General features: G+C 36.1%; 1 protein-coding gene across 1 annotated transcript in view; it reads left to right on the top strand.

The window, feature by feature from the left end:
- The window catches only part of ABCA13 (ATP binding cassette subfamily A member 13), a 164,766-nt gene that overhangs the window by 98,806 nt on the left and 40,951 nt on the right, over nucleotides 1-25,009 (top strand). Inside the window, 6 exon segments of the mRNA XM_056484532.1 lie at nucleotides 610-728; nucleotides 1,690-1,777; nucleotides 7,839-7,947; nucleotides 17,635-17,689; nucleotides 18,317-18,494; nucleotides 21,071-21,186. Coding sequence (XP_056340507.1) covers nucleotides 610-728; nucleotides 1,690-1,777; nucleotides 7,839-7,947; nucleotides 17,635-17,689; nucleotides 18,317-18,494; nucleotides 21,071-21,186 — 665 coding nt within the window.

Below are 25,009 nucleotides of genomic sequence, written 5' to 3'. Positions count from 1 at the left end.
ATGAAATTTGAATTTTTATTTTCTGTAGGGCTGGAATATCAAATAAATGTTAACATTTTTCAGTTGATTGGCATAAAGTACTTTATAAAGCTTCTGAGATAATTGAATCTAATATCTGTCACATTTTATTTGGTCATGAGACTGTCCCACTGAATCATTAGAAGACATTTTCCTTTATTCTTCTTTGCAGCTCATCAATGAAATTTTCAGAAGCTTATAACATTAATTAGAATTTTGCTTTCATCTTATATTTATCTGGGGCCTGTTTTGTGTTTCTTCTCAGGAAAAGCAAATAAAAAGCAGTCTTGCCTTTTTCATTGCTGTAAACATTCCTAATCTTATATACAAGTTTTGATGTTTTCAAAAGAAACTGATTGACAGGGCTGCAAGAGAAATCAAAGAGATTTCTAATATGTAGGTGGCACAATCATTTGAGTTGCCTTATAAACATAAAACTATTCGTAATCTATTGAAAATCAAAGCTGGGAAAGGCAAATCCAGTTAAAAAGAAATGCTGTAAAACCTACATAAAAATCCACAAATAAGGCTAAATGTAGTGCCACTCTTTTTAAAAAGTGCTTTACTTATTTTGTGTATACTTTTTTTCAGATGTGCCCAAGTTTCAATACCTCTGCTCCCTATGTGAAGAATAAGAAAGGACATATTTTGTATAATCTTTCAGGGTTCCCTATAGAAGAATATTTAGTGAGGTCCTCCAACAAAACCAGGTAACCTTAAAATGTCTAGCCTTTGTTTATCCTTTGTGTACAAACCCTACAGTCCTTCCTGATCCAAAGCACAGACCTTTCTCATGAGGATATGAAGGGTTGTTGTCTTTGTCTGGTGATTGTTATCAAGGTGTAGAGTTAGTCTGTGATTCAAGGTAGCATGAAAAACTCTCAGTGGTCCCATCTCAGAGCTTCCTCCAGCAGCTGCATGATGATTGCCTCTAGGCTTGATGGTTACTCCAAACCTCTGGAGTTTCTTCCGTTAGTGAGTTATTTCAGCATCTCAGAGATGCATATCTAAACCAGGTGAACAATATAATTCCCATTCCTCAGAGACTCAGTCAAATTGAGGTGGATATGCTCCAATTAATATTTTCTTTGAAGTAAAGAGGGCTGGTATGCCCCTGGCAATGCATCATATTCTGTGATATCAGCAACAAGTTTATCTGCTGTTTACTTGTGTGCCTTTACAACTCAACCATTGCTGATAATGTAAGTGGAAATATAAGACCATGTAGGACTTATTATTGAGGAGAAGGAAGTGTTAGCCACTTATGTATTAAAAGAAGGTGAATCTGATTTGATATAAATAGAGGTAAGCATCTTTGGATGAAAGAGTTGAGCTAGTTTTAAGGAAAAATAAAGCTGTTTAAGATGTTTCTGAAAGTCAGTAATACCTCACTTGCTCACAACCCTTCCTGTTGCTCAAAGATTTCAGCTTTCAGAAAGCAAAAATTCTTATCTAAGGGAGTACCTGTGCTGGGAAAAAGCTGGTACTATTTGCCTAGTTAAAGACTACATTGTCCCCCTCATTTTTAACAAGGAAGGAGTTTGTGAGGGGTGAAGTTTTACTTTCAGTTGAAAAATAAAGCATTACTGTAGCCATCTCAGCTTCACCCTTGAAAGAAAACTGCAGAGCTTAAGGCAGATAACTTTTTGTTACTTTAATTTCTACTACCAGATATGGTGGTTGGTCTTTTGGAGGGGTGAAAACATTTGAACTTCAAGATAAAAAATTGAATAGCACCAATTCTCAGCCTGTGGCTAAGGTAAGAGTTGCATGTATGTGTGCACATCTGTCTGTATGTATTGATCACTTTTTCAGGCTTCAGACATTACAGCACAGCAAATAATAAATCATTACATGAAATCCTTGCACTTGAATAATTGAAAAAAATCCTCTGTCTCTTATAGTCTAAATCTCTGCTCATAATTCTTGAAGTATTCTCTTGTGTTTGAGAAACTGTTCTAAATGAGTGAAATGATATACATTTTTTTACATTTTTCCAGTGAACTCATTTTAGAATCTAAGTCTAAAACTTCTTTTAAGATAACCAGTGAAATAATATTTTTTTGTTTGTTTTCTGCAAAAATCCAATTTCAGAATTGGCCAAAGTGCATTGTACATCACAGTAATGGGTTGCTATTGATGCTTTTTCATGCCTACCAGGGATACTTTGCTTCATTTCTTTCACTACCCTCCCCCTAAGAGTAAGGACATCTTCTCAGGGCAGTTCCTTCTGCATAACAAATACATTATTCTTTTCTCGAAAGAATCTTTTGAAAATGTTCCAAGGAAATAAAATCCCCTGCATTGGTAAGTGCTTGTTAGCCTCCAGGTCTCATCCCAAGTTTTCACATCCCAAGTTTTCTATCTCTCCACTGCATACCAAAAGGCCTTAAGGAAAAGCCCTTTATTTCAATCATGCTTAGAATAATCCTTCTTCTTTGATTTTTGGGGTCCATTCAAATGTAGATGTATTACAAGTAGAGGAGAAGTATTGATGCATATCAGTGAGAGGTGTCTGTTCTTGTATTTGAAACAAACAAGATTTAAGAGGAAGCTGTGCATTTTCCAGATTAGAATATGAAAGAAAGATGCTTTTGCTTTTATTTCTTTAATGTAAAGATAGATTTTATTTGCCCCTATTAAAAAAAGTTTTCAGCAAGATTTTTTTTTCTGACTTCCATTTTTTCCTGTGTTATCTTTAATAATTTTAGACTCTTGTTTTGACGTGCTTGCAGTGTGGTTTTTGTCAGGTCCCTTTTTTTAGTGTATTTGGTATAGAGCTCCATCTGCCATCAGGACAGGAATAAATCACAGTTATACTCTTAGTAAGTAAACTTCGTATTTCAGACCAAAGCAAATAGTGGAGTAAATTTATAAAGGGCACTGTGTTATCTAAAGCATCTGCTGGAAATGTCTTTCAAGTGATGCAATGTCAAGTTATTGCATTAACCTTTCAGTAACTAATGACCAGATTTTTACTTTGACCTTTCAGGTTTGTTCATGAGACAGTGAATGTATCATTTACATAGCCTGATATGAAAGAAAATGAGAAATTTGCATTTGAAGAGAATTACTGTATGATTCACTTAATTTTAGAAAATTCCTGATTCTTTATATATTGAAAAGCCAACAATTTTTCTTGCTCAAATTAAAAATATTTCTTTAGTAACTATTTTACTGCACCTAATCATATACTGTGATATATATACTGCATACATGGTATATGAATGCACATAAAGAATGTGTATATGTGCACACAAGAGACAGAATATATCTATGACATGACTAATATGGCTGATTAAAAATGCTGATTATTGGCATTCGTTGATGATTGGTGATAATTGATGTAGCAAAAGAACAACTTCTCAAATTATTTTTATTTTCATGACAGTATATTCTTTGGCTTCCTTATGGCCAAAATTTTTTTCCTTAATAGCTTCATAGTTGCTGTTTCTTACAGCATAATGAAATATTGGAAGAACATGTGGTAATTTTCAATACTGCCAAAAGGCAAATTGTACTGTTCACATGTCATTTGGAGGAGTACATTTTTCCAATCCCAAAGGTTTGGACTTGAGGCTTTGCAGTACAGTAATTGTACAAGTGTCCAGAGGAAAAAAAATTACATATTTCCAGTTTAATATCAATCATGAATCTGGCCCAGCAATACTTAGGGACTCCTCTGCTCCTTCTCACCCTTTTTTCTTGGTAGGCCATATGTTAGCTGAAATGTCAGTTTAGATTTATTCTGGAATATTAATGGCAAGTAAAAGATTATACAATAATGTAAAACATGTCTCCACAGAACTTCAATCTGATGTGGTGAGGGGTTGTGTTTTTCCTTGGGAAAGAATTTTCCTAGCTATAGATAGAATATAAAATAAATAAAAATTAATTATATTGATGCATATAGAGTTCTGTTCCTCAGCTCTTTTCTGCCCTCTGTAAATAATTACCTGTGTGGCACAAAAGAAACATGAAAGATATTTCAGCCAGAGCTAATACATTTCATTTTTTTATATTTTACTTTTGTTAACGATTTTGAATAAGGAACAAGTCTTTGGAAAAAAGACCTTAAATGTACCTTCTGATAAAGTGAACAACCTTTAATGTCTCTTTTTCCAGTTTATAATAAATTAAATATCCATATTCAATTTGGTTATTTCCTCATGGTTTGATTCAGTTACATAATGCAGCTTGGAGGATAATTCTCATTAACATGTTGGGTATTGAAATATATTGTTACACACAATGCTCTATTGTGATATTCATTTGAATACCAGTTACATTACTCTATTTCAGAGGTGTTCTCTGAACATTTACAACATTTCCCCTGCCTGAATTAAATGAGGATGTGTTGTCAGAATTTTGCTTTGTTGTTTTTTTAATTGCCTTTTTTTTCCTAATACAACAGACACAATTGCAGTGGAGTTTCATTATATAGGTATATAGAACTTTTTACTCTGTGAAAACCTTCCAAAAAAAATGATAGAATTAGAGATGGGCGTATGGAGCTGTGAATAAGGCACGTTACTCTTGATCACTTGTTTCTGTCTTTGTGCCCTGGCTGCTGTTTGCACAGGAGGTCCTGCAGTGCAAAGATTTTCTGTTTTCCTTGGGAATCTTAGCCTCTCTTTCACTACATTTTGTTAAAGACTGCTCTTGTTGATTGATGAATAGGAGACCTAATTTGTGTAATGATTTGTGGGAGCTGGACTGGAGAAAATAAAGGAATTTCATGACTATGCAAAGAAGGGAAGATGTTAGGGTTTGTTCTTTTTTCTTTTCTTTAAATGAGGAGACATAAGTGTTTGAGACAGTTGAGTACCACTACATGGCACATGGAAGAAATGCAGACAATGTGGATTTATGAAAGGCAGGTCCTGCTTGACCAACCTGACCTTCTATGACAAAGTGACCTGCTTATCAAATGAGGGAAAGGCTGTGGATGTTGTCTGTCCAGACCTCAGTAAAGCATTTGACCCTGTCTCCTACAGCATGCTCCTTGAAAGCCTGGCTTCTTGTGGCTTGGAAGGCTGACTCTTTGGGTAAAAAACTGACTGTATGGCTGGGCAAGAGGGTTGTGGTGCTAAATCCACTTGGTGGCTGGTCACTAGCAGTGTTCCCCAGGTCTCAGTTTTGGGGCAGGTCCTACTTAGCATCCTTGTGGGGAATCTGGATGTGGGGATTGAGTGCACCCTCAGTAAATATGCAGATGGCACTAATCTGTGTCTGCTTGAAGGTAGGAAGGCTTTTCAGAGAGACCTGGACAGAGTAATTTGGCTGAGAACAACTGCACGATGTTCTTTAAGGTGAAATACTGTGTCCAGCACTTGTGTCCCAGCAACCCCATGCAGTGCTACAGGCTGGGGGAGAAGTGGCTTGAGAGCTTTTTGGCAGAAAAGGGACCTGGGGGTGCTGGTGGACCACCAGCTGAATATGAGCCAGTGTGTACCCAGATAATGAAATCTTGGCCTGTATCAATAACAGCATAGCCAGCAGGGTCAGGGCACTAATTTCCCCCTTGTATTCAGCATTGGTGATGCTGTATGTCAATTTCTGTGTTCAGTTCTGGGTACCTCACTTGAAAATGACAATGAGGTGCTGAAGTGTATCCTAAGAAGGGCAACAAGGCTTGTGAAGGGTCTAGAGAACATGTCCTATGAGAAATGGCTGAGGGAGCTGGGTTTGTTTAGTCTCAAGAACAAGAAGCTCAGGGGGAACTCATTCCTCTCTACAACTCTCTGAAAGAAGGCTGTAGTGAAGTGACGTCTGGTCTTGTCTGCTGTGCCTGCAGAGAGGATGAGAGGAAATTTTCTTGAGCTGAAACAGGCGAGATTCAGATTAGATATTAAAAAATCGACTGTTATGGAGGTCAGGAATTGGAATTTTCCCAGGCAGTTGGTGAAATCATACCTGGAGGTGATTAAAAGGTGTCTGGATCTGATGCTTTGGATGATGTGGTTTAGTGTTCTAGGAGTTACAATGGTAGTGCTGGGTTAGTGGTTGGACTTGATGGTGTTAAAGGCCTCCTCCAACCTTGATGATTTGATGATACTGTTGAGATTTCAAGCAGTTGTGAACTCCACATAAAGAAGAATAGAAAATGTTAAAGGTAATGCAGGCAAGAGTAACGGCAGATCAAAGTAGCTAATTTTTTTGAAACTGACTAACAGAGCTTGTGGTGAAGATTCAAGGGTGACAGGCAGAGAAGAAATGACAGTGGACCTCAGAGTGGTTCTTGGAATTATGATCTAGGATAGGTGGGAGGAAATAAAACAGAGATAGAGTATTGTAAACCTCACCTCACAAAAAATGTGGAGATCCAAACAAGCAGATAGTCAGGAGAATTAATCAGAAGAAAATGATTATTAAGGAAGGGAAACAGAACAGAAGATTAGGCAGCCTGCACTGGGAAATATAGAGGAGAATGTGTCAGAAAAAAGCCAGTCGAAGACTGGAACTAGGATCCAAGTAAGGTTTGTAGTTGGATAGTATAAGAAAATAGAGAGAAAAAAAAAAGCACAATTATCTGAAAGTAAATGAAAACAGCATCAAAGGAAAGATAAGAGAATCTTTTGGGAAATTTCTAAGATATGACTGCATAGATGTAACTGCATAGATGGTAATTCTAGAAATAATCTCAGAAAACTGAATTCTTAGAAGAGGAGTGTTAAGGCAAGAAAGATATATATTAAATCCTGTTCATTTTGCATTATGATTCAGAACCTAAAGAGACAGTGAGAATTGCCCTACCTAGGATGTACAAAATGCAGAGTACAAACAGCTGATGTCAAAGAGGGAAAGGTTAGGAGTTTTTCAACTGTTAAAAAAAAATAGGGAGAAGAAAGGATGCTATGATGTGCAAAATGGATAGTAATCAGATGGTTTTAAATGCCACTGAAACTGAAAATAAACATACATAATTTGACCTAATTTTCAGTGTAGATAATATAGATCCAAAGGCACTAGGATTAGCAATGGGTAATGGGTGATAAGAATAAATTTATAACTGCAGAGGAAACTCAAACCTCAGTACATTTGGTTTTGGGACATATCAAGCTCTCAGCAATGGTTCTTACAAGTGGAAGTGTAGGTTAAGAGTATTTTATCAAGTCAGGGTGAATCTGTGTGATCTGAAGATAAATTACATGTTACAACAGAATTGTTTCCCTGTGTTCCTCAGAGAAACTGCCTTGGTAATTAAAGCCTTAAAGTTTGCCTGCATCAGTTTCCTCCATGTTTAACAAACCACTGTTGCTTGTTGAAGGTGGAGGCAGCTTTGTCTATGGAACAGCTTCATACCTTGTAAACAGTTCCTCCTTGATTCTCTCTTTTCCCCTTTCTAGAATATTCTGTTCCTAGATATTTTATGTTGTGTGCCATATGCAGGTACTATTTAGAGAAGTCTCTCTGGAATTTCAATGATTCTTCCAATTTTAACATTAGTTTTACTCATATTTTTGTATTTTTGATCAAACTAGCAGGTGTTATTTTCACATTGTTCTCCTTCTATTTGTTCAACCATTTGTTCAACCACATGTGTAAAGGTAGGGGGACACTGTTCCATTAAATCAGAGAATCTCAATTTAGTAATAAACAAGTGTGTAAAGCTCCACCAATTGAAAACTGCTGCATACTGTTGAAAGACCTATGCAAATCAACAGATTCTGTTCTGCCTGGTTGACTTTCTTCTATAAATAAATGTCATAACAGAGGAATTAGACGTCCTTCATTCAATTCTTAAAGAGATGTGAGCTTGCAGATCAGCATCCAGATCTAACTAAATTTTGATTGACAATTTCCATTCTTTCTTCCAGGTATGGTATAACCAAAAAGGTTTCCATTCGCTGCCATCCTATTTAAATGAACTCAATAACTTCATTCTGTGGCTGAATTTGCCTTCTAATGTGGATTGGAGACAGTATGGTAATAGTCTTTCTTTCTATTTATTAATATATTTTGGAAAAATAATTATAAGCATGAAAATCTTTCAGTTTACAGTAGGATTTCAGAATCCCATTTCTTTGGAGGACTGAAAAATGAAAATTTTAATTACACAGAAAGTTTATGTGGGGAATGTAGATAAGTAAGGTAAAATTTGAATTTAAAGCTCAATATGCTGTATGAGGTCCTTACAAAGATATTCCTGTGAAATAATTAAGTGCAAATTGGTTTGGGGTGTTAGTCCCTCTGAAATTACTACTGGGCTTACTTAAATGGCATGACTAATGCACAACAGACTCTGGATTTATAACTTCTTTGGCACTTTGCTACATCTCCTTATATAAATATCCAAGGCAAATCCGTATAAGCCTGTAAATTCACACAGCAATGTGATGTTTCATAGCATCCTGTTACTCAAGGAACAGGAAAAGCTACTATATCTTATTATTTATAAAAGTCTGTTAAAGTAAAAATTTTATGAACTGCCATCTAAAAGAATGACTGCAGCCAAAGACTCAGCTATTCAACACAGATGAACTTTTAGGATGTGGAAATCTAGTTTGAAATCCGGCCTTGATTAACTTCAGAGGTTCAGGTTAACGTCTATTCATTCTAGTTCCTTTCATTCTTAAGATTCTGCTAAATTGGAATTTGGTTTAGAAAAATTTAAAAAGAACTTTTGACCAGTTTTTAAGAGTTCTAGTAAAGCAAGGATGGTTTTCTGTAATGGTAAATCTAAAAATAGAACCTTCTGGAATATCCAAGAAAAAACAGCAATGGTTTACTTTCAAGATGGCGGGGGTTTTATTTTTCTAAATAAATTATGAGAATGGATCAAAAGTAAAGTGTTTACACAGAAACTTTGAATGAAATGATATTTTAATTTAGTACAAATCAATTTTTAATCAACTTTCTCTGCATTTCAAGAGTTGTATTGATGCTAGCTTTTTCTCCATACCATGAGAAATCCCATTCTGGAACTTAAATGTTTGTGTACTCTTGCTTTTATATCTATAATGGAGAATCAGGATTTACTGTTCTGCCTACATTCAGAGAAAATGATAGCTATCCAAAGATTCTGGGCATGATGTATTTTTTGATATTGCATGACACAGAAACACAGCAAGCACAACAGTGCTTAAGAAATACTTCAAGTATGACATCTGTACAAGTATGGGCTGGTATAATCTTGTGGCAGAACATGTTAGCTGCCTGCAGAAGTAGAGCTTAAGAACTAGAAAGTAATTAATTTATTTCTTCATCTTCTGGAGAAGTGCAATAAAGGTGGACTAATCGTGCTCTTGAGGCATAATGCAGAGGGAGCTGTCACAGAAATGTTGGGAAGAGAGGTCAAGTTACCAACCTATACATGTGTATGTATGTATTAGTTTGTGTGCTCTTACTTGTATGTGTGTGTGCATGTATGTACACACGTGCATACATATGAATTTTTTGTGGAGACCCATACATATGCATATTTTATTTCTAAAAAACTCAACAACTTTCCAGTGCTATATATGCCACTTGATCTGAGTCCACTTTGACTTTTAGCTTCCTCTTATTTATGGATGCTGTTCTAACAGAGAAGAGCTATTCATATGCTTTTGGTATTCAAATTGCTGTATGCAATTTGCATGTATGCAGGTCCTGTAAGTCAGCAGTCAGAAGACCACATACTGTGTTCCAACACTGAAATCTATTACTTTTGATTTTTTTTTTCTTCTTCCAATCTCTGTTTATAAGCAAGGTCAGTTCTAGAATATTGTTGGAAATTGCTGTAAGGAAGCTCCTTAAGATGTTGCAGAAACATGGTTTTGTAGTTCTGCCTCGCATTAATGACATGTTTCTTCACTGAACAATTTTTTGCCTGTCAACAGCACCAGTGCTTCTGTATTGCTTTTAAGTGACATAACTTGGCCCTTTAAAGGGACTGTAAGGACAAAGTCTTTTCTTCCATCACAAAAAAAAAAAAAAAAAAAATTACAACAAAAAGCTTACTACAACAGAGTAAAGCATTGCCATGGATGTAAACCCAAGAGCAGCAATATGATATTTATGATATTGAAGCAAACTTGAGTGAGGTCAACAAGATCAACAGCATAAGTGCTCACACAAAAGCTAAGAGACCCTTTCACTTTGCAGTTATATCCTATGTGTATTTCTTGTACATGAACCTAGTTAAAGCTCTCCCAAGATCTTAGGAGGAGGGAGCAGTCATTACAGACCACATGCTGAGTTCTACCTGCTTTGCTCACAAGGACAGATCCAGTAACTTCCAGTGGAGATCTGTAGCACTGGTCCAAGTTTGTGGTAGGTTTTGATAGCAAGGAGCTGAGCAGGAGGCCAATTGCTTTTGTCTAAAGTCTTTTCTGCAGTCATGAGGATACAGGGAATGTAGACTTATGACTTGGTATGGAAGTTTGAAGGAAAAAATTTTACCTGCCTTGCACTAGTTTTAATCACACAGAAATCCACAGGGGCCTGTTCAAAAAGCTTTGAAAAAAATTGATTATTAATTTTTGTTCTATCAGCCCAAGTTACTGACTCTTCAGCATGCAGCAGCATGAAATTATATTTATTTAGTGATTAAAAAATCTGTCCTTTTTGCTATTGTAATCTCTATAGGTAGAGAGATTTCTCCTCACCACTGTTTCTTAGCAATTTGGCATTACTGGTAAATTTCTCAGTGAGGATGCTTGGAAAGTTACAATGTTTTTTTTTAATGTAATTTTCATATAAAGAGTGGTATGTCTGTTGAAGAAAATGTGTATGCTCAGCAGGAGGTGCATGTAAGTCAATGGAGCAACAGAAATTGGCCCAGTCAGTTTATGTCAGTTTATGGTAGTTAATGGATGAGATGTCTCTTTTGGAAGAGCAGTTCAGTAATACTTCTTGTATAAAAACATGTATAAAATTTTTCTCTGTAATATGGATATCCATCCCACCTTCATCATCATATGAGTCTGTGATCCCACTGTGGGGAGAAAATCATCTGTCTCAAATGTGGAGGAAATCAAATGCATTCTGTTTTCTAGTGGGTTATAAATTCAGTAGCAGATGATGAAAATTAATGTGTCAATAAATGAATTTTAAAAGATGTTAGTAAGACACTTCAACAAAGAAAGTAAGATGTGCTGGATTTCTGTCAAAACCCTTCACCTTTGACCGATATTCAAGCTTATATGAGTGATGTTTTCTAATCTGTTCCTGAAATGCTGTATTCTCACAACTAAGTAATGTAATTCTGGACAAATAAAAATCCAATAATGAAGAGGAATAAAAAACTAAAGGGTAATATTTTTTGCTTAAGCTTAGGATAGATATTTTGATCAAGTAAAAATGTTATTTTTCACACCTAATTGTAAACATTGAGTCAGAATGTGTTTCTCATCCTGGAGAATAGGAGAAGGTCCATAATCTCCCTCTTAGATTAAGGTTACATAAAGAAAAAAGGAGTGGTTGTCGTCTATAATGATGTCTGTAAAGTAGAACAGTAAAAAAAATTTCTTCCATTGTTCAAAGAACAAAAATGAAGAGCCTTTTGTGATGCAGCTATCCCATCATAGGATTTCTATTGAAGTCATTGATTTTTAAAAAAAACTTTTATACTGGGATTCATTGCAAGCTTTCATGTAGCATCCCCATTTATTTCAGATTCAATTGTTCAAAAGAGCAGAAGAGATCAAGGGAGTCATTTTCAGATGAATTTTGTTGGAATATGCCTGTATAGCTTCCTGAATGCTTTGCAAATTATAACTTTAAACCTTATTTAAAAGGAAACTGTGAAATGGCCTTTGGGTGGGATCTCCTTAGCCATGTCTAGTTAGTGGGGGAAACTAAAATAGAAACCATTAATGATGGTGCTGTCTGTGAAATTCTCCATGTTATATAAATTGTAAACTTCCGGTTTTCTGTGTTTTATATATATATATATGTGTGCCCACACACTACCTCCATTTTTCTTATACACCATATTTAATTTAGTCTGCAATAAAATGTCTGGAATAATGAAAGCTAGATTGCTCTTCTCCTCAAATCTGCCCCAACCATGGTATTCAGAATAAGTAGTACAGTTCTAAACTGATCTAAGTACGCAAGACTCAGCTTGACATAAGAGATGGTTTACAAAGTGCCAAGAGACAGATTATAAATAAAACCACAAAATATACCCAAGGACAGCTCTGACTAATCTACAGTAATGGCATACAAGCTTGAAGATCATTAAGGTTTTTTTATCTAGATTTCTCCAATTGATACTGAAAAAGTATTGCTGGGGTCATACCACTTTCCTCACTTTCACTGAAAAACCACAGATTTTGAAATATGTTTATGTGGAAAGCTGTGCCCAGGTGGGGTGGACCAGACTACCAATGTTTTCTGTTCTTTATTATGTACAGGATGGAAATTCCAGCTCTCCAAAGTTATGCCAAATTGTGCATGTGTTTATTTATTGACAGAGGGTCAACTGGTTTAGATGTGAGATGAAAGATTTAGAGCAATTTCTTTTGAAGGCACAGATTGCAGACTGTTAATAAGATGCTGGTATAGGGAAATATGGTGTTGTGCAGCTCCTGAATGGTAACAGGGCAGGATGCAGAATGTTCACAGCAAATTTGTCTAATATGGATGCATTTTCCTTTTTCGTGTGTGCTTTCCTATCCAGAATGGAAAAGTGTAATATTTGATTGTAGGAAATGTTACAATCCTTCTAATATTTAGTAAAGAATCTATTTCACTAGTTTAGGAATGCCTTTTTAACAAATTAGTATCGAAAATTTGTTTAAGCATGAACAGTGGGAAAGGAGTAAGATTGTTCCACCTGGAAGGGAGAATACAAAAGAGAATTAATAGAGAAGCTGAAGAGGGTACCATGAAGAGTTTACTGCCATGTCTACCATTAATCATGCAGCATGAGGCTCCTAGTGACATTTTCAAAGTAAATACACTCTGCTGCCTAGGCCCCAGCTGTGCTACTTCTGAAATTTAGTTAAACTGTAAAGCACTGTAAACTGTAAATCTGACTACTTCCCACCTCTTTTTTTCCCTAGTAATGTGGCTTGCAGGACAGGTAAAAATGTCCTTGTTCTCAGTAGTATAAAGCAAAGTATTTCATTCAGCAGTACGAGAGAGGACAACTGAGCCTTTAAAAAAGAAAAAAATGAGGGAAATAAAGACACAAAAATGTAGTTAACTGCAGGCAAAACCACTGAGAAAAGAAAGAAAGAGAAGCCTCATAGGAGAAAGAAAAAAGCTAAGAAAATATTACCAAAGTAGCTGTCTTGTGCTTTCTGTTGGGATTGACATCTGAGTTAATTCCTTTTCAGAGCTATACAGGCATAAATATATCAACTAACAGGCATAAAGGGATGCTCCTTTCTTTGAGATGCCCTCCTACTCAAACAAGGGAAATAATTTTGGAAACTCTTCATTTGTGTATTAAAGGTTAAAAGGTCTACGAAAGTCTTTCATCATGGTGTTCTCGTTCTCTCTGAATAGACCATTAAATTGTAAGATTCTCCATGGTCACAGTTTTTCCCATTCCTGAATTGCTTTTGCGTGGTTCTGGAAAGTTTGGAATGGGTGTCTGTTACAATTTTTCACCTCTACCCATAAAAAAGCCTAAGTCATCACTGTAAAAATAATGTGACCAACTGCATGCTGAGAACATAGCCAAAGGATGTTTTAGGACATTAAAGAAAATTTTTGTTGTGATTAAGTCAGGGGAATATAATGGCAATCTGTAGAAGTGGAAGAAATAATTTTTATACTGAGAAATTTATGAAAAGGAGCAGAATTAGTGCTGAATCGTATCATATTTGGTGTTATTGCCTGGCTTGCTCCTCCCTTGTGAATACTGATAAGGTAAAATTTGCCCTGAGGGCTGCTCACACAAGGCTTGCTAGTACAGTCCTTAAAAAATCCTTGCATAAACACCAGAAGCATCTGTTTAATAGGAGCTTTATAATTTAGAACTTCTTGGTTTATCTGTCATTTATAGTTTTAAAGTCCTCAAAGATGGCAGATAGTTTTCAACTTAATGAGCCTCATTATAACAGCTTTACGCAGTAAAAAGGCATATAAAGGCAAGAAAGTATCAATAAGTACATTTTACATCATGCTAACAGCTGTATTGGGACAGAGATATGCGTAAAAAGATGGTCTAGGTGATTAGAAGAAATGTAGGAAGGCAGAGGTTATAGAAGTACATGGAAGGGTTTTTAAAATAAAAAAATTATACATATAATAGAAAATACCATATATTAATTCTGTTGGTTTGTTCTGGTATTTGAAGACAATTTATAACATTTTTCTTGAGTTCAAGGGAACTTCTTTCCTCTGTGAATTACAGGTCAGTCTATTGGCTTTATGTAATTTAATAATCTATTTTTTGACAATGGGGTCGAGGGAAGAAAAAATTATACTAAAAAAGTAGCAAATTCAGAGATTGTCATGCTCCATACTACTTGAAAAAACTTAAAATACTGAAGTAAAGGCAAGTATACTTAATGCAGTGATAGAATTTTGAATTCTAAACACAACTGAACTAAGTTTAGCAGAGTCGTACTTTTTGTACTTGTTATCCATGACCTTGTGAAATTTAATTTCAGTTGTGAGTGTAAATTAAAAGAAAAACGTAATCCTTTGTTTAATCTACATGATTTGAATGGAAGTTGAATGTCAAAAATTTTGCTACTTTCAAGGAATGTGATTAGTTTTTGTGACTCTTCCATAGAAGGAAATTAATTCAGTGTAATTTGCTTTTTGATTGGTATTGTATGATATAATACTGCAAGGAGCATTATGCTATTTAATGTCATGGGTTTTTATTTTCCCCTGCAATTATCTCTTTTTCACAGTATCCCTTTATTCTGTACTAGAAAGTTAAAGCAGTGCACTTCCATGTATGGAACACAAGTCAATAGACTTTTGTTTAATACCAATGCAGTAATCTGAAAGTTTTATTAGTTCCCCCATGAGATCTTGCTGCTGGGCAAGGAAGGGAATTGTCCTGCTCTGCTCTGCACTGGAGTGGCCTCACCTTATTTAAGGTTTTATGCAGAGGTGCCATAATATAAAAAAGACATTAAGCTGTTAGAGAGCAGCCAAAGGAGGGCCATGAGGATGGTGAAGGGCTTGGAGGGGAAGCTGTGTGAGGAGCAACTGAGGTCACTTGGTTTGTTCAGCCTGGAGGAGAGGAAATTGGAGAGAGACCTCACTGCATTCTTCAGCATTCTCACAAGGGGAAGTGGAGAGGCAGATATTGATCCCTTCACTCCTGTGACCAGTGACAGGACTTGAGGAAATTGCCTGAAGTTGGCCTAGGGGAGGTTTAGGTTGGATATCCCAAAGGAAAAGGTTTTTCATCCAGAGGGTGGGTGGGCTCTGAAGAGGCTCCACAGGGAAGTGGTAACAGCACCAGCCTGACAGAGTTCAAGGAGTGTTTGGGCAATGTTTTTAGTACATGGTGTGACTTTTGAGGTGCCCTGTGTAGGGTCAGGAGTTGGATCTGATGATCCTGGTGGGTCCCTTCCAATTCTGCATGTTGCACAATTTGTTCTTCTAATATACCAACATTTATTCAAGCATTAGAAAAGCCTAGAAAAGCTTTCTGGGAACTATACTAAACTTTTTTCTGTCATGCTGTTTCTCTTTTACATAAATGGAAATGCAGTGGTTCCAGTGGGAAAAAATAATTTTCTTTGATATGCCAGTTTTGCTTCAGAACAAATAGCAGCAAGTGTTTAAAAAATTAATGCTTTAAAAGAAAAACAAAGGAAAATTTTAAACAGTCCCTGAAGGTACATGACATGAAAGACTTCTACAAATAGCAAGGTATCTACTAATGATACATCAAAACGTTATTGGCTTGAATCTTCTTTTGTTTTTCTAACTACCACTGGGCTTCAGCGTACTGCATTTAGCTATTATTTGAAAACTCCTTATCTTGTACAAGTTTTGTGTGTGAATTAATTATCAACCTGTTTTTCCAGCTTTTTACCATGCAGTGACTTAGTGATGTTTAGATTGCTTTCTCTTGAAAATGAGGAATGAAAAATTAAAGGGGCAAACAGATCCATGCTTAGTAAAATTGTACCCATTACTAGAGCAAAGATATTTTTTATCTTTATGCATCTGGACTGTAACAAATTAAATTAAGTGGCGCCCCACAGAGAAAATCTAAGGCTACCAACAATTTATGTCTTTACCAAAGATACTGGAAAAATTATAATTGTGTTAGGATTAAGATTTCTTTCTTTGTTTGTCTTAATTTGGAACAGCATAGATTTATTTAGAAAGTAATCAAATAATGCTGATGTCATGGTTTAACTTAAGGCCCACTTGCTCACTCTCCCCCAGTGGTGTGAGAGAGAGAATATTAGAAGTGATAAAACACATGGGTTGAGATAAAAGCAGCTTAATACTTAAAAAAAAAAAAAAAAAAAAAAGTAATACACACAAGTAAAGCAAGGAATTCATTCACCCTTTCCTGTGGCCAGAAAGGTGTTCAGCCATTCCCAGGAGAGCAGGGCCCCATCACACCTAAGACTGATTTAGGAAGGTGAATGTTATTGCTCCAAACACCCCTCCCATTCCTCAGTCTTCCCCCATGTTACAGGCTGAGCATGATGCCCTATAGATGGAATGTCCCTTTGGTCAGTCAGGGTCAGCTGTCCCTCTGTGACCCCTCCCAGCTCCCTGTTCTCCTCACTGGTGGAGCAGGGGAGGAGCAGAAAATATCTTGGCTCCAAGGGCTGCTCAGCAATAGCTAAAACATCCCTTTGTTATCCACATCGTTTCCAGCACAAATCCAAAACATACCCCCATACCAGCTACTGTGAAGAAAATGGATTCCATCCAGCACAAAACCAGCACAGCTGGCACATCTGTCAGACACACCACCAGAGATATGAACAGCATCAAGTCCAGTGGAACAGCAACTTCTGAAGGGATGTTTTGCACCTTCAGCCCCCACCATTTTTCTTCTTTTGCTTGAAAAGAAAAAAAGCAAAAAGGCACAGTTTTTGTTCACAAACTACCTTCCAATTCCAAAGTTAATTTTGCTAGATTGCTACAGGTTGGTTGCATGAAGAACCAAAATAAGCCTAAGAATGCATTGCCTGCTCAGGCTTTTTCTTGGTCTCCTGAACTGTGAGTGTTTTTAATGTAGAGCTCTATAGTTTCAATCAAAGGTATGTTTTTTTTCCTTTTGTGAATTTAGCTAAACAGTTTTTCTCAGCAAAACATCAGTAATCTAAAAATTGCTGAAAGATCGAATCTAAAATCTAAACCAAGTGTATAAATTGCAGTAACAATCTGCCTTACCCCAGAAGATGAGGTATATGAACAAATTCTACTTTAGGTTTTGTATTCGGTCTCTTCTGTGATGTAGATTCTGTAGCAATATATTGCACTGTTAAACCAATTTCTGAACTTCAGAATGCAGAAAAGCAGCTACTACTTATGTTTATTCATAAGTTTTTAATGGTTCTAAACTCGGGAGTTCTCTCAATGGGAGACAGTGTTTGGTTTTGCAGACTGGTGTTTGACCTCTTTCTGTTCATTACAGCCTTTTTATTCATATGTGCAACAAGTGTTAACTGTGTACTCCAGAACTTGGAATCCTTAAAAAGATTTGATTTTTCATGATTTATTTTTTTCTTTTCACAGGGATAACACTCTACAGCCAGCCATATGGAGGAGCCTTGTTGGATGAGGATAAAATGTGAGCAAACCCTTAAAATGCTTCACAGCAGCAATCAGCAGACAATTGAAACTATCAATTAAATAAGAATATATGTTTCCTGGAGTAGATGCTATGAATTGATAGACACAATTCAGTTTTACTGAGTAAAACAATTTTAGTGTGGTCTGTCTGTCAAGTCCACTGTTTATACCGAAAATGGTTGCAGTATTTTGTAAATTTTGAATTTATGCTGATTGTGTCATAACAGTTTAAAACAGAGTAACTGTTTCAAATTATTTTCGAGGGTTTCAATTTTAGTTTTCTGTAAATGGGAAATATTTGCACAAGCTTCACTTTACAACTCAGACACATGCTGTGCTCTGTAACTCACCTATAATTTTGTAACTTAACACATCTTGTTCCTGGTCTTTAATTAAATCTTGACAGTGTAGAGACATTGTGTCCCTGCTTATTGCAGGGTGTTGGAACTAGATGATCTTTAAGGTCCCTTCCAACCCAAACCATTCTGTGATTCTATGGTGTTTGCAGTCAGGATTAAGGTTCTAATGCCTAGTGTTTTGGTGAGAAGTTGGCCTGAAAAATGCTAGTGTTTGAGGGGATTTTCCCCATTGTGTTTTCACTGCACTATTTTGCCTTTTACCCTAGAATGGAGAACGTCCGTCAGTGTGGGGTCGCACTGTGCATCATGCTGGGTTTCTCCATCCTCACTGCATCCATTGGCACCTCCACAGTGAGGGACAGAGTATCTGGGACAAAACGCCTGCAGCACATGGCAGGCCTGGGCTACAAAACTTACTGGCTTGCTCACTTCTGCTGTGATATGGTATGTGCTATGTGGGGCAGCTCGTGCTCAGGTGTAAATTTTAGGCTGGTTTCTTATAAATGAGAAAAGGAGATATGGTCACAAGATACATGAATAAGATTTGACTTGCACAGAGTTACAGCTCTGGGCTGACATACTAACAAACTTTAAGTCACCATTCCTACATTAATGCAGGGCAGGGCTTGTGTTCCTTCCTCCCTGAAGTTGAATAGTAAATGATTTGCTAGTTTTAGCCAAGTACTCTAATTTACAAATAAAAGGAAGCTGGCTAATCAGTCTAGACAGAAAAAATCTTCCCACAGCAGCTCACAGTAGGAATTTCAGTGCTTTGAATTTTGCCATGCACTGGCAAAAACTTACAAATTAGTGGAGAAAACTGAAAGTACTAGTCAGCTACTTTAAGGCATAATTATATTATGTGTTGTGGATAAAATGAGAGATTTTTATGATCTTTTATTTGTGTCAAGCACTGGAAGAGGCAGTACAAGGAAGTGGTGGAGTCACCATCTTTAGAAGTATTTAAAGGACCTACAGATATGGCACTGAAGGACATGGTTTAGTGGTGGACTTGTCCAATCATTAATCCAGCACTGCCCTCATGTTCTTAAAGTCCTTTCCAACCTTTAGGTTGGATTCTGGTTAGGAACAGAAATTTTTGGAACACTCTGTTTTCATTTAGACCATTCTAATTCTGAAACATTAGATCTTCACCCATCCATGCTTGAAATCAGAATTTTCACCCTTGAGCAATCTTGAGGTAAGAGCACATTTTTCCAAATGTTATTTACTTGGCCAGTCAATCTTGCTATTTTTTTTTGCTGCTGCTTCAGATGAGAAGGCTTGGTTAAAAACAGTCCTTCATCATTCAGTTTCTCCTTGTGAACAAAGTCAACTCCTCATTATTTTCTGCCAATCTCTCAAAATGTTCTCACAAATTCAACAGTACTGCATGATCAATCATGGTGTGGGAAAGAACAGACACTGCTTTAAATGCTAATTGTGCTGCAGATCATTTAGGGACACTGAACACATGAATATATGAACTGTCAAATTTTAAATCCCTCTGTGTATTTCAAGTATTACAGGCTGTGTCCTGTATTACTGGTAGCAGAATCTTTACTAGGCCTGCAGAAGTTTGATTTATGAAATTGCTCTCATGAGAATCAGACTGTTCTCACTGTGTTTATAGGCACAAATGATATTCATTATTATGTTCAACAAATGGAAAAAGAGTATAAGTGCTAAGACAGTTTAAAGAGAAATAGGCACATTTTGTTCAGATTAAGCTTGTGTAACTAGATGGACAAAATTAAGGTTTTTTTGTTGTACATGCACAACTTCTGTAATACACCATGATTTCAGGGTAAGATTTCCAATAGAATTTGATTTTAAAGTTATTTATTTATTTCTAGCAGAAGCCTCAGATCTATTGAAAAATACTGGTACTCAAATGCTTTGTGACTTCTCTCTGCAATATTTTTAAACAGCTTCAGGATAACTGAAACATATATCTGTAGGTGGTAATTTATGATACTTGTGTATGGCAAAGAAAAGGTACACTGTGAATAAGATGAGAACATTGCATCCATCTACATTTTACTCCACTGCCCTTCTCTTAAAAACCTCATATTTTCCTAGTAGCAAAGATGTGATGGCCTCTGGTTTAATTTGGAACAGGTTTTCATCGTACTTCAGTATGAAATTCTAATTTTAACAGTGTTTTGTTCTTCTAAACTGAATATTTAGCTGGACCTTGATTTGTTGCCTCTATTGCAGTTTTATCTCAGAATCTCAGTTCTATTAGGTTAAAGCTATAAAGCTAAATATTACATAAGCAGAAATGGAGGCAGTCATTGCCCTAGTGAGCTCAGGTTCAGTGCACAGAGCAGGCAGACACTAAAAATAGAGCTGAGCACAGGTTTTCACATCCTGACACTGCTATTTTCCAGCAGAACCCCTCTCTCTTGAATTCTTGGATGTGAATCTCCTGTACCAATCCCACCCTGCTGACCATTATGTCAAGAGACTAAATAGAGAAACTGTTTTCCTTTTTACCTAATGGCTGTAATGCTTTTACATATTGTGTACATTTCCTATAAAAGATGAAATTTGCTTCATCAGCACACATGGTCCTTCATTAAAATGTCTTTTAAAATTGCATCATTATTATTATCCCATATGAATGCAGCACCAATCAGGGAAACTGCTGTTTCTGAAACCAATTCTCTGTATTCACAGTGTAATTTCATGTTTTGGAGCAATAGCCCCACACGGACTCATTATCTGGAAGAGTTAACTTGTTAAATGGATGTATTGGAAAGGTCAATAGAAATAGGATTAAGGGGGATATTCTGTAGTCAAATTTTATCTTGTCAGGTTGTTTAATGTCTAGGGGGCAGTTTCACAGCAAATGCAGACTATCAAATCTCCAAGCTCTTCTACCTATTTCTTCCTAACTTATACTATAATTGTATTGTAAGTATGGAGAAATTAGTTTGTAAAACCCTTCTATGCAAATTAGGTAAGACCAGTAAGAGATGCTCACCTACTCAATTTTTTTTTCCTTCTGTTTCTAGCTGTTTTACATGGTTCCAGTCACCCTGTGTGTTGGTGTTATTAGTGCCTTCCAGCTTTCAGCCTTCACTTTCCGAAAGAACTTGGCAGCCACTTCTCTGCTGCTGATACTCTTTGGGTATGTGTTTGGAAATGCTACTGTGGAATTACAGCTTCTAAGAAACAAACAAATCTTTAGACATAGTTTACACCTGCTGGTGGATGCATGGTTTTCTGTCTTTGTAAGCAATTATGATTCAGCAAAATAAAGGGAGAAAACAGGCTGAAATGTGAGCTTGAAAATTAAACGCAAAAAGTGGAGAGAGATTTACTCACAAAAAATAGAAAAGTGCAAATGTCTCAGAAGATACTCAGCCTGTATAACAGAAGTTTGCTGTTAGAAATTGATTGTATGTTATCTTCCAGAAAAACAGGCAATATTAGCATAGGTCAGAATTTCAGTGCTTAGCTGTGCAGAATGTTATCAAGAAGGTAAGAAACAGCTTTTATTGCAGCTCTATACATTTTCTGTAATTTGGCATAGCTCCAGGAGTTTATATTTCCAGTGAGAAGGCTGTCCAATGTGAAGTACTGGGATGGTTGGAGATTTGTCTCCCAATAGTACTGTGAGAGAGGAAAGTTCTGCCATGCTACTCCTTGCTTTGTTTCACAAGATAACAGGAACAACCAAAACAAAAATAAAACCCCAAGCAACCAGTGGGAAAAAAAAAAAAAAAAACCAACCAAAAACCGATCCTGTTGTAGAAGATGAAATTAACTGGTTAAACAAGGGATGGATATATCTATAAAAGTAAGCCTGTTCAGCCCTGGGAAAAATCAAATTAATGGTGTATTCTGTTGTGTCACTAGAGGGGCGAAATTTAAGTTTTGTTGTACATGCACTTCTGCAATACACCATGATTTCAGGTAATATTTCCAATAGAAATTGATTTTAAAGTTATTTATTTATTTAGAGATAGAGGTCCCAGGTCTGTTGAAACAAACTGGGACTCATAGCTCTTCCCATGTGCTGTCTAAGGTGATGTTGGAAATGCTGAAGATTAATTGCTAAAGGAAAAGGCTTCTGAGAAGTTTATTATTGATTTCAAGCAACTAATTGTTGGTACCTTTGTAGGGGAGAGTGAATATCTTATGTGACAGATGTTTAGATAATGAAATATAGCTGCTTTGTAAGAGAGTGGTAGAGAAGGGAAGAAGAAAGGATCTTCTACAAGATCAGGACATGTTCTATTACAGAAAGAGTCTCAGCTAAACACTTAGAAAAACCCTCCCAATTTACTGTACTGTACCTTAAAACTGTTTACAAAGTTTTGTGCCTCCAGCAACTCGTTTTTTTGGAAACTGCTTAGGTATCCTCAAAGCTGGATCTTTTCTTGGAAATTCTAGCCTAAGTTTATTCAGAAGCATATTTCATAACTGTCCTTCATCAAATGCCTTTTGCAAGCCAAGTCCTCTTTTATAAAACCTTCCAAATTCTTTGCATAATTCTATTTATCATTTTTCCTTATAATTCCAGTTTGAGCTCATCTTTCCTGGATGTGAATAGCCAAACTAGAATGAAATATTCTAGAGGTCATTACGTTGGGATGTTGTAAATAACTTGTATGAAACATCCAAAGTCATAATTTCCTCCTCTTTGTATCTTTTGTACCACACTCGCTTCCTTTCTTCTGCACTTCCATCAAGTGATTCCTTCAAGTTAAAGGCACAAATTCTAACTAGTCTTAGTGCAAAGATTTCACACAATGAAATCTCATATTTTTTTTAAAATTAGCTCTACAACCATTGAATCCTTATTGTGATCCAGTTGCTGTCATATTAGCAAGGCATAGGCTTCCATAGAAATCTTAGTCAAACAAGCAATTGAGGCACTGTTGTAAACAAAATGTTGAGTTAAACTTTGAGTATTTCAGAAAAACAATTATTGAATGAAAATGGGTCTTATTTTGTTGACTGCAGATGCAGCTTAATCAGCTCAATACAATCCCTGCTGTACTCCTCCAGCTTTGCCTGACATAACAGATGTTGTAGAGATTTTTTAAAAAGGAAATCTGTGTATTCAATGTGTATTAACATATATTAAAGATCCAATAGCTGTCTGTTAGTTTAACATGTCTCAAGGACATTGATAAACTTCAGAATTGCCACTCTTCCTAATCTACCCTTTATTCAGCCTAACTACACTGTAAATGTGATCAAACCTATTGTGGCCATTTTATTCTTCCCCCATATTGTGCATATACTCATTCATCTATGTGCCATCATCATCTGCATCTTTTTCCCTATAAAAATGTTTTTTTTTCTCTTCAGGCTACACTTGTGCAGATTTTCTGATCTAAAAAAAAAGGTAAAAAGAGCCCAGTTATACAAAAAAGTCAAAGATAAAAGGGTGTGCTTTAAAGAATAATCAAGTTTCTTAGTGTGTTACTTTAAAAGTGATTTCCTTAAAAAATATAACTAAACTACACCTTTTTCTCATTTAGATGATTGCAGAGGTGTTTTCTAGTCCGAATACCTAAGCAATTTTGTCCAAAATGTTCTGTCTTTTATACTCAGAAAATACTAACTTGCAACTGCAGCTGAAGGGAGAGAAAGAGGATAGAAATGAAGATGTGACTGGCCACAACTTTAAAGGCTGCATTTGAACATCATATAAGTTTAGGATCCTGAAAGTCTTACTCATTCCATAGCAGCTATAAGCAAACAAATAAAATTTTGCTTTCATTTAAAGCACAGCAACAACACTGTAAATCATGCATTTTTCCTGAGCTGTTTCCAAGGATGAACTTTATGATATATGATAGTGTTAGTCTGAGAACAGTGATTTTGGTATGTGCATGAAGGGAAGAAAAGGTTGTGTGATTAAGACTGGAAAAAGAAGGCTGAAAATTACAGTGGGATCTTGAATACTTACAATTTCATTTGAGACCCATACATTGAGTTGTTTACCCTTTATCTTCCTGTATGAAGATAACCTTACTACTATTTCCGAGCAGGATTTGCAAGTTTATTTTTTAAGGTAAAGGATTTGGGCATTTTCCAATGCAAAAGATTCATCCATAAAGTACAGAACTGAATTCAAAAGGGAACAACTTCGTAAAGTATTCTAAAGTCATTTAGTAAAATGACTTTTATGACTTAGTGTAGTAATCTAAACTACATTTTAAGGCACTGAAGAAGTGAATTCACAGATTTTTGGCTAGTTGCTTATGCATTGAGCTCACTATTAAAACAGTTATGTATATTTCTTCTTATTATTTGAATTAATATATTAATTCCTGTTAGTATAGGAATGTTTATATATGCACTGCATACATTCTTATCTTTGTGCAATAGTGTGTGCAGATACCTATGCTCCTGCAGTCTATATACTGCTTGTTTGATAGATATATCTTACAGTATGTTGAATGGAAAAGAAATTTTCCTTACATGAAGTGCATGCTCTGATTGCCTGGGCCTTGTTTTAATCTTTATAAACATCTCTTTATAAATAAAAACATATGTGTGCTCTGTTCTGGATAGGCATAATTTGACTTGTCATGATGGAGGTGCCTTCCTCCCTCCTTTAAAGCTTCTCATTGAAGATGATGTAGCCATGGACATGCTGTCTTATCCTCATAGTGTTATGAACTCATTTTTGACAGCTACTACTCTACTGACAACCTGGTTAAAGTAATAACATGGTCTATAGGATTTTTCAATTCTCACATATCACTGGCACAAATATCAGTTCCAGTTCAAACATTATTGTTTTTTACTTACTTTTCTTGTCTTTCTTTGCTCCCTACCTCCCCATTTTCCTGCCTTTCTGTAGAAGCCTCCCAGAAAAGATAACTGCTCAGCAACCATTATTTAATCTTTAAATATTTGGTTTTAATTCTATATCTGTGTAAGAGGCTTGCTAAGGTACATGGGTTTCAATCATTCAGAAATCAGGATTG

Source organism: Oenanthe melanoleuca, chromosome 2 (assembly GCF_029582105.1).
Source record: "Oenanthe melanoleuca isolate GR-GAL-2019-014 chromosome 2, OMel1.0, whole genome shotgun sequence".
In the NCBI taxonomy this organism is placed as follows: domain Eukaryota; kingdom Metazoa; phylum Chordata; class Aves; order Passeriformes; family Muscicapidae; genus Oenanthe; species Oenanthe melanoleuca.
The sequence above is the reverse complement of the archived record's forward strand: the minus strand, read 5'-3'. Positions and strand labels throughout refer to the sequence as shown.